Below are 10199 nucleotides of genomic sequence, written 5' to 3'. Positions count from 1 at the left end.
TGATTAAATTTATAGCATCTTGTCACTGCATTTTGAGCAGACCTACCAACAAAAAACAAAAATGTAAAAGTAGATACTGGTCATACATTTAAGGAATGAGTCAGGGGAGTGACAGTACCTGTAGAAAAACATTTGGGGAAAACAATCATATTTTTTTTTTCAAGCCAACTCTTATGTGCATTAAACTGTGAACATTTTCTACTACAGTGTACATGTATTTCAACTGCTAGAAAGTCTGAAAAGTGGGTTTTGAGCAGAGTAAAAAAAAAAACTCTGAACTTTCATATACCTGATGAGTGATGGGTGACATCCAAGCAATGTCACAAACTAGATCCAAAGACATTTTTTTTTTTTTTTTTTATAGATTCTCAATGCATGCCATGCCAGACTTTGCAACTTGAAACAGTCCACACTTTCCTCACACTTCATTAAAACTTTTACTGAACTACTCACTTTACACTGCATAAACAAGAAAGAAGATTCTCTCTCTGAGAGGTTAGTTTTCCATAAGACAATCTTGTGGTAGGCCATCATCTACAAGTGTGTATAACATTAACTTCTTTTGGAACAGGAATTTGTAAGTGGTGCTATCTTAGGTTTAGTTTCAATCTCTCCATTCACAAAATATGTACAGCAATAGGGAGAAAGAATTCACTTTTGTTGTCTCACAGATATTCACATGGTGTGAAAAACTACAGGAAATATGACATAATAAATTAGAATGGAGACTTTTACTCCTATTGAAAGTGAATCCATAAAGGAAGACATGCATAAAGTACAAGTAACTAATATCAATTCACTATCAGCTAAGTCAATGCCTAACCATTTGCTGAGGTGTTTAGATAATCTGCATTAACATGGTGTCAACAATCATTGTACATTAGCAACATCGTGACATTCGTATGACACCTACAATGGTCTCCCATGAGCTCATTTTTTTTTTTTTTAAGTGAATGGAATGTCACCTCTGTTTCCAATCAAAGCAAAGCAAATCTCTAGAAATGCTTGTTGATTGATGAGCTCTTCTGCTAACTGATAGCTGTTTGCTACACGTGATAAACTATTCCTGCATAAAACCCAAAAGAAAAAGGATACACTACAGCCAAACCCATACCCTGGACATGCTGTTCTATCACAATTTTGAGTTTTCAAGTTTACCTGGTAGCAATGAGGAGATTTAGCAGGCAGTACATCTACAAAGACTTGGAACAAGATATTGTAAGGTATTGCACCAACTTCATAACATCTATACTGCAGAGTATTCATTCAGAGATATCTATATCACATTGAACATTGACAGCAGATGTCTTTTGATGCTGTGGTGTCGGCTGAAAGTAGTAAGAGGGATTGAAGGTGAACATAATAAACATTTTAACACACTCTATTTGGTTAAGGCAAACATGATAGCTTTACACCTGCTTCCATCCCTTATGTACACTAAAGACCAGCTTCCCTCTCCACTAATTTTCTCCTCCTCCTTGCTCCATTTCCGGATTTTCTTGTTGAATCTGTCGATGAAAAAACAAATTGAGGAAAAGCGATTAAAAACACACAGAATCTTGCCTCCTGGACAATTGGAACAGTTCATCTGTTCTACCATAGCAGCATAAACAAGAGACCCGGGGGTCAAGCGCTCACCTGAGTATCGCAATTTCACCTTCAATGCATTCTTGCACACTCTTACCTGAGAACATTCAAAACTTAGGTCTGCATATGGATCCCCCCCCCCCCCCAACTCCAGGGGGGGGGGGGGGCAGGCAGCCCTGGATCTGCCATGAACAAACTTGGAACGAAAGTCATTAATGTACAAACTCATGGTATTAACTTTGCTTTTAAATCATTTCTGGTTCTGGGGTAGAAAATTTTAAATATTCCTTAATGTGTGTGTGGGGGGTGGACCCCCTAGGGGCCCCCAAGAGGGACATGGAGCCCATTTGAAGGAATTAAGATTCTATCCCCCTAGGGGTGCTACCTGCTAATTTTGGTCAAAATTCATTATGAGGTTTTCAAGAAGAAGATGAACATGTACAATTCAGGCTCCATTACAACTGTAGGACTTCTCCCCATCCCCTCTCCTGGGTCCCAAGGAGGGGGGGGGGGGGGGGGCAATCCTTGATTCCGCCAACGCCATGAACAAACTTCAAACTACAATCATCAATGTACTAACTCATAGTATTATCTAAGCTCTATCACTTCTGGTTCTAGAGAAGATTTTTAAGAATTCCTTAATTTTAGGGGGTTTGGGCCCCCTGGGGGCCCCCCAGGTGGGCCATGGTCCCCATTTGAACAAATTGAGATCCTATCCCCCTAGGAATGCTACCTACCAAGTTTAGTGAAAATTAGACATGGCGATCTCAAAGTGAAGATGAAAATGTACAATTTAGGCTCCATTTGGACCCTTCCCCACCCCCCTCTCCTGGGTCCCAAGGGGGGCACCCCTGATTCCCCCATGAAAAACTTGAAACTACAGTCATCAATGTACTTACTCATAGTATCAACTAAGCCCTATCACTTCTGGTTCTAGAGAAGAAGATTTTTAAAGATTCCTTAATTTTAGGGTGTTTGGGCCCCCTGGGTTCTCCCAGGTGGGCCATGGTGCCCATTTGAACAAATTGAGATCCTATCCCCCTAGGGATGCTACCTGCCAAGTATGGTGAAAGTCGGTCATGGGGTTCTCAAGAAGAAGATGAAAATGTAAAAAGTTTACGCACGACGGACGCCGCACGACGGACGCCGGACGAAGAGCGATCGCAATAGCTCACTTGAGCCTTTGGCTCAGGTGAGCTAAAAAGTACAATAGTACATGAAAGATGGCTCCTAGAAACAGCTAATATTTAATTGTAGCTCCACCATACCAATACATCAGTGTGTACTGCTGGCAAGATAAAGCATAAACGAACGTTATCATTAAGCTATGAGCAAAACAGTAGTAAAATATTCTGGGTGGGGGAATACGGAATGTTCTTTAAAATCATGTTTTCCAGTGTCACAATGGCTATATTTTTAACATACTATGGAAAACAAATGAACGGTGAGTATGGGAAGATCTGCATCCTGATGCATGTATACTGTAACACTATGGTATACCATGGAAGTTGTATGTGTTCATTATCAAAACCCTACACAGGTCTGCATGGAGTGCTGTACAAAACTCTGCTAACACAAACACTTTTAACACCACCATTATTTAAATTCATTTTTTGAAAAGTATAAAAGAGTACAAAACAAAGAAAAAAGTATACTCTTATTTTTGAGCAAATTCCTGGACCGCAGTCATTATTAAAGTGACCCGCTACAACAAAAGGATCCTAAAGTCGCTGACGGGCGAGCCAATCATGGCCCAGAAAAATGCTATTTTCAGGCCTTTCCTTTGATCATTTAGCTTCGAAATTTCGGCAGATGATAGAAGATACATTCGACTACAAAATTATGTAAAAAACAGAAACCCAAACGTTTTGACAGATTTTGGTGATCTGACTTTAAACTCGATTTTCTTGGCTCACCCGTCAGCGACTTTAGGATCCTTTTGTTGTAGCGGGTCACATATAGATCATGACTGGCGGGGAAGGGAACATACGAAATGTTCCATCCGAAGGGTTTGAAAGCTATTGAGGGAGGTTATAAGTCCCAAGACGAAGTCGAGGGACTTATAGCCTCCCGAAATAGCATTTCAAACCCTGAGGGTGGAACATTTGGTACATATTCCCGACAACAAAAGTCATCATCTGTTCTATTATATGGGTTAGTCAAATACATCAACGTCAACCACCAGCACAACGCACTCGATTGCTCGCTCGCGCATAGCCAAATTCACTGTGTACGCTCGGTCCTAGGCCTTCTGTCATTTGTTACGTGAAAATGTTTTCCCATGGGAGAACATTACAAAATGTTTGCCCACGGGGGAACATAATGAATGTGCCTCCATCACATGACTGTGTTTAGACAATCACTAACTGGTATTTGACTAACCCACTTTAATATTACATTATGCTATCTAATCCAATACAGTGCACTCCAGCTTTACCAAAGTCCTCGGGACCTGCAGTTTTGTTACATCAAAATTTTGTTAAAGCGTAACAGTTAAATATATAAAGATATATACATAGATTATAATTTCTGGACCTGAATTTTTAGTCTTTGTAACGAGAATTTTGTTAAAACCATGCTCATGATAACAGGAGTGCACAGTAGCCATGGAGCCACACCCAGAGCATCTTTGCATTCCACTTTACCCATGAAAGCATGATTATTGCTCTAATTAATGTATAAATATGTACTATTTTGAGAACATAATCTCCTAATTCCATGACATAAATGCTCAGAATGGCTGCTGACCTTTGCCCTGAGTTCCTTGTTTTCATCCTGCAGCTGCTCCACCTTTTGTTGCAGTTCACTGACCTGAAGACGGAGAGCCTCTACATCAGCAGTGTCTGGGCCTGCTGTGCCCATGTGCTGCTTCAGAAAGCTGGAATCAGACATCCAAGTTAAGGCAAACTTCTGTATGCAGGAAAACCCCCTTGTAATAAACTCACTTATGAGGTACAAATGTACTGCTTTCACCAAGGTAAACGTAGCAGTTCAAATGCTCTGTATACATTAATCTATGACAAAGAGAATGTAATAAGGTTTGTGATTGCGGTGACAATTGACTAAGGATTGATTTGGGTATGAGATTTATGTTTGCTCTGCACTCTGTTTGAACTAATTTCCCTCCCCTCTTCTTTCAATATACTGTAGAAACGTAGAGTCTCTCAAGATCAGTTTTCACAAGACATTAAGAGGCAAAACAGAAATTTCCATTGGTTTATTTTACTAAAGAAGTAGTGAATTACAATAACTGGAACTTTGTGGGGTCACCAATGTAACAGTGGAACAACAAACATACCTATAAATGCCTTCATATACACTGTACTACTAAAAAAAAAATGACATTTCAGCTCTACATTGTTTCTGCCTTGTAGAATAAACACATTACAAATGCAAGAAATCTGCAACATTCCTTGTTACCCATCCTTCAATGAAACTCACAAGTGAAGCTGCAGGTAAGGAGAAATATTCAAATCAGTATGACCCATGCTATCACAGATCACAGCTTTGAAAACAACAGTGGGAAAAATTGTGGTTCTATTCCATTCGATGGAGTAGAATATACATGTACATGCCCCCTGGTACTAATTGCAGATAATTCATTAAACACATGAGGCAAGGGGCAAGAAAAATTCTAAGAAAAGAAGTGATTAAAGGATACTCCAGTGCATCATTTGGTTTCTCAGGCTCTTCGTACAGGGCTACAAGAATCTTGGTGAGGGCATCCAAGACTCCTGCCTTCTCAAGATACTTGCGGAATTCCTCACGCTTTGAATCTCCTGGCTAGAAAGTCAAAACATGAGAGATCAGATTTAGAGACAAGAGGTGCAACACGCAATAGAAATTTGTCACTTCAAGACTCTGAGTCAACAGCTCTAATGAAAACCTCATTAGTTGTGCAGGGAAGGCCTACCTGGTCACTGCACAACTAGTACATACAGTTAAACTCGCATAAGTTGATCTTCTTGGGACTGAGCAAAACACATCGACTTAGGCGATTTTCGACTTGTGCGTAAGTCGAAAAAAAATCGACTTAACAACAGTTACACCACACGTACATTATGTATAAATGTACATTGTATGTTGTCTACTCTGGAGCCGAGAGCTGGAGAGGTGTGCCGCAGCACGGGTCGCCCGGCAGGGCCGCGGCTAACTTTGCATGGACAGTGTATTATTAGTATTGGCACAGGTCCGATTACTTTACACCCTTGTTAAACCTTGGGGAAGTGAATATGAACAATATTTGAGCAGTGATTGATTCCAGTTTACCATACCGTGGCTTGAAATGCGTGTAGAGATGTAATTCTGATTTACCCGTGCCCGTAACTTTCCCCCTTCTTTCCGCTTTGAAAACTTCATCCATCTACTGCACAGCGCAGACTGCAAACATAACACACAGACTATACAGCCCAGTCACTGTGTACGTAGCGCGACAGGGCTGTACCAGCGGACCTCCAAACACGAAGAGAGTTCAACAATCGCATGCGATCGCTTTGAATTTTGATGCTTTAGATCATTTTTGTCACCTGTCTGGTCGGGCTAGGTCTTATGTAAACAAAAACTGGCGTCTCGTGATTTTGACAGTGATTTATTGCACAATAAAATCTTATTCGACTTAGGCACAGTGAATTTAATGGTTTTTCCGTGAGAGTGTTCTTGGAATTTCATCGACTTAGGCGAGTATTCGACTTACAAAATTCGACTTGTGAGTGAATTAATACGCGTAAGTCAATGGGGAAAAATCGGGACTTTTTAAAATCATCGACTTGCGCGATTATTCGACATATGCGATGTCGACTTAGGCGAGTTTAACTGTAGTTACCTAACAAACTAGTACAATATGCCGTGCAAAATACATTTAACTCAGCACGAGTTGCAAACACATGGACCATATTTTACATCTTAATTTTGAAGCCAGAGTAAATTAAAGATTTTCCACCATGACTTCAACTTGATACAGAATTTCTGCCAAATTCAAGTTGCAGAGTCGAGTTTCGGATAAGCCAGTGGGAAAATCAGTTCGCTTTACTCAAAATAGAAGGGAAATTCGTCATCATGTCAGCTGAACTGCAAATCTGTTTCTTCATGTCAATTGTTATATCACGAAAGAAAGCTCCCATTTACTTGAAAGTTAAGGTATGAAAGATACCAAGCCCTAATAAATTCAGTTTCAGATTGAGCAGTGTGAGTGCATGAATCAAGAATGTTTTTAATGACAAGAAAGTTGATGTTGATATCAACACTTCTAGAAAACCATTTTGTTTCACACCCAACTTGATGAGATTGTAATGTGATTAAAATAAGCAAGCAAAGAGATCTTTTCTCTAACGATATGTCTTGTATTTCTGTCATTTTGGACGAATTTAGGTCACTTATTTAATATGTAGAATTTGAAATACATCACATGTACAGTACAGACGCATTCGAAGCAGTTGTCTTTAATAGACTGTAACATTTAAGAGCGCGTACACATGTACCTAACTATAAGTAAAACTGCATTTGATCTGCAATATGCACTTGTGAATTCTGATTTTCTTTAATAGACCTTATGCATATGACGTCACACGGTCTTACCAACTGAAGGGTGCCCTCCCTCAAAGGGCAAGCAATGCATTGCTAGAGCATGCTTTTACACGCGAGGCAACGGGCATTTACACACAACATCGGTGTTTCTTTTACTTTCTTTTCTATTGCATGTAATCCACAGCCGTAGATCGGGAAATTTAAGCTTGTATAGCAAAATCGACATTTGAGGTATGCATTGCACTCACCAGGTTAATGATATATCCAACATTTTGGCACAATTTTCATGAAAAAAAATGCAACTACCAGCGGTCGTAACAGCTCATCAACCTACGAATCCGTTAGCCAATCACATGCGAGGTAGATTTCTACGTGTTTTTTACTAAATCACGTACCTCGCATGTGATTGGCTAATGAAATTCAAAATGGCGACATACATCCAGCGAACGGCGATGTTGCGCTATGGATACAAATTTCTGCGATATAACCTAGTTCTAGTTGTAGTTACTGTGAATATTTCGATCGCACAATGTGAGAAAATTACCCCAATATTGCTGCATAATGTGTCATGTCATGTCAAACTTGTTTGATGGTAAAAAAAACTGCCACTGGCCTGGGGACTAGCGGCGAGTGAGGCGATCGCCGCTAGCGCGCGTAAAAAAAGCACATAAGCTAGCTGCACGCGTGCATTGTCAAGGACTTCTCTTGCCCTCTAAGATGGCGTCGCGAGAGGTTGTCAAGCGAGTGATGACGTCAATGCATAAGGTCTATTAACGTTGTCGTTAAATCACATGGGAGTAAAATTTCAAGCGTGTGGTGAGATATTTTAAGTTTCTTTTGATAGAAAAACGCAAGGGTGTCGACGTATAGGACATCCAACCATAGCCAGGACCTAACGTTACTTGTTAATGATAATAATGCGATCTATGCGACGGCAATTGAAAGCACGATATTTAGCAGCTGAAATTTTGTGAATTGGACATCTAACGTTGTTGTTAGTCTAGCTAGAACCTCCCGTCTATCTTTTGGTTTTGTTGAGCCGACAGCGGCAGCGGCGTTTTTAGCTGCTTCGCGGCTATTATCAATCGGCAATCATGGCCTCATGCACTGCCATTCAAGAACTTTATACATTGTACCTAAACTAGATTCTAATAGACAAGAACTTTCGCATGCATGATCTTGGCGTTCGCGAATCTTGGCTATCGCGAAATTAACCCGTTCCATACTAAATTCTCAAATCCCCATAGACTTAATACACATGCCACCAGGTTCCCGGGCCGGTTCCCGTATGGAACGAGTTAAATAGAAGTCTAACGGTTAGTTCAGTCACCATCGGCAGTAGATTTCTAGACGGTCGCTGCACGCACTAGCGTAAGCCTGTTACTGCAGAGAGTCGGGCGACGGGCGGGACGACGGAACATCCGACAAGGCCAAGCAAGGGCAGATAGTGCAGTGAAACACACACCAGGGACAGGCACGTCGTGGAAGCTGGAAGCAGCACGGCATGCGGCATGCATCTAATCAAGATATGAGTCATATACATTCAGAAACTGGTTAACGAAATAGAATTTGTGTTCATACCCTATATGCAGTTGTCATTGTGGTTGGTTCTCAAATGAAGGTTCGAAATACAGTATTTAAATTGGGTAGATGATTCCGCTGGCAGAAATTGTGTACCCTTCGATCGGCGGTCGCAAACACAACTTTACAGCGGGTTGCTAGCAGTGATCTGCGCATGCGCTAGAACTCCGAAGGCATAGTACTAATTTACTGATCATCTGTGCAAAATGGATATGAACCTTATTGAAATTCCCTAATGATAATATTTAGCAAAAATAATTATTACCTAAGACAAAAATATTTTTTATAAATAAAAAATGACGATAACAATAATAAACTTGGACGAGCTTTTCATCTAAATATACTACATTCTTTTGGTCGAGGAGCAGTACCTTCAGTGGGGAATTTGACGTGAACTTCTATTACACATCACACATGCACATCGAACGTACGGAATTCCCACGACGGGCCTAGAATGAATGTCTGAATTATGATGGTGGAACTGGTGCTGGTAATTGATTGAGTTTATCGTTTGTTTATTGTAATGTTTAATATCAGGTCCTTGATTGCATTGCCGTCATATCATGATTGTGTAACCACTAACAGTTACATGATGTTTGTATAAATACTAGTTCCTCTGTTTTCTTGATACGTCGTCGTCGCGCAGGTGTGCGCCTGTGTGCTGTAGCTGTGCCTGCCTGCCGTGGCTTTCCATTGACGATGTTGACATTGTATTGATTGTATATATTGCAAACCACATGTGACATGAACCATGTCATCATTCACAGATTATTAGTAACACTAAAACAGATTACAGGTTACTCGCACAGTGCAGTAAGTAGCCAGGATCGGGAGTGGAGCTTAGGAGTCACACACCTCCCTGGTGTAGTAGCACATGTAAAATTATCTTGTTGCCAATGTCAATGAATGTTAATAAATTTACAATACTAAAGCTAGGGACATGTTCCGTGGAGACTAACATACATATATAGACCCTTCTAACGCCAAGAACACTAACATTAACAAAACAGTTAAACGTTACAATACATCTCGTCTGGCCGGTTTGTTGTGGTAGTGTCTGGCTACATGGATTTTTTTACGGAATGAGGCCCCCCCCCCCCCCAAAAAAAAAAAAAAAAAAAAAAAAAAAAAAAACCAACCAATGAATGAATAAATGAAATAGATATATAAGAATGAGTAAATAAATGAATAAAATAGACCTCTAAAATTAAATTTAAAAACCTCCGGAGGACCAGACTGCGGACAGATGGATTTTTCTTTCTACTTAAAGGGACTGTACAGTAGGGCCTACTTACCAAGGGTACTGCTACTGACACAGTACTGTACTGGTTGAGGTGGGAATTCATGTTTTGAACATTCCTAAGTGAGATAATGAGAAACCTCTAGAGCATGCAATTTTAAGAAGGATTCAACATTTTTGATGAAAATTGGTTTTAGAATGGCTGAGATATCTAAAAAAGTGATAATGATAAAACTAAAAGGTGACAGGCCACGGCTTTTATTAGGAT

General features: G+C 40.2%; 2 protein-coding genes across 2 annotated transcripts in view; one reads left to right on the top strand and one right to left on the bottom strand.

The window, feature by feature from the left end:
• Positions 1-296: 296 nt before the first annotated feature.
• Positions 297-8824, bottom strand: LOC139732282 (c-Myc-binding protein-like). Its single transcript, XM_071643155.1, has 4 exons — positions 8692-8824; positions 5249-5370; positions 4336-4465; positions 297-1508 (listed from the first exon to the last, which is right to left on the bottom strand). The coding sequence occupies exons 1-4, from the start codon at positions 8707-8709 to the stop codon at positions 1461-1463; spliced, it is 318 nt and encodes a 105-aa protein (XP_071499256.1). The 5' UTR covers positions 8710-8824; the 3' UTR covers positions 297-1460.
• A 282-nt stretch (positions 8825-9106) lies between these two features.
• The window catches only part of LOC139732291 (serine-protein kinase ATM-like), a 64991-nt gene continuing 63898 nt past the window's right edge, over positions 9107-10199 (top strand). The window contains exon 1 of the mRNA XM_071643163.1: positions 9107-9181. The gene's annotated coding sequence lies outside the window, so the exon portion shown is untranslated. The remainder of the gene's footprint in view (positions 9182-10199) is intronic.

Source organism: Diadema antillarum, unplaced genomic scaffold (genome assembly GCF_040938485.1).
Source record: "Diadema antillarum isolate AM-2024a unplaced genomic scaffold, OU_Dant_1.0 seq00000409_RagTag, whole genome shotgun sequence".
Taxonomy (NCBI): domain Eukaryota; kingdom Metazoa; phylum Echinodermata; class Echinoidea; order Diadematoida; family Diadematidae; genus Diadema; species Diadema antillarum.
This window is presented reverse-complemented; position numbering and strand designations above follow the sequence as displayed.

Bases quoted from the DNA above. Each gene is read 5' to 3' on its own strand.
- LOC139732282 (XM_071643155.1), bottom strand. The intron at 4,466-5,248 runs GTATCCTTTAAT...GTCTGATTCCAG, and splicing joins AAACCAAATGATGCACTGGA to CTTTCTGAAGCAGCACATGG. The intron at 1,509-4,335 runs GTCAGCAGCCAT...TTTCATCGACAG, and splicing joins ACAAGGAACTCAGGGCAAAG to ATTCAACAAGAAAATCCGGA.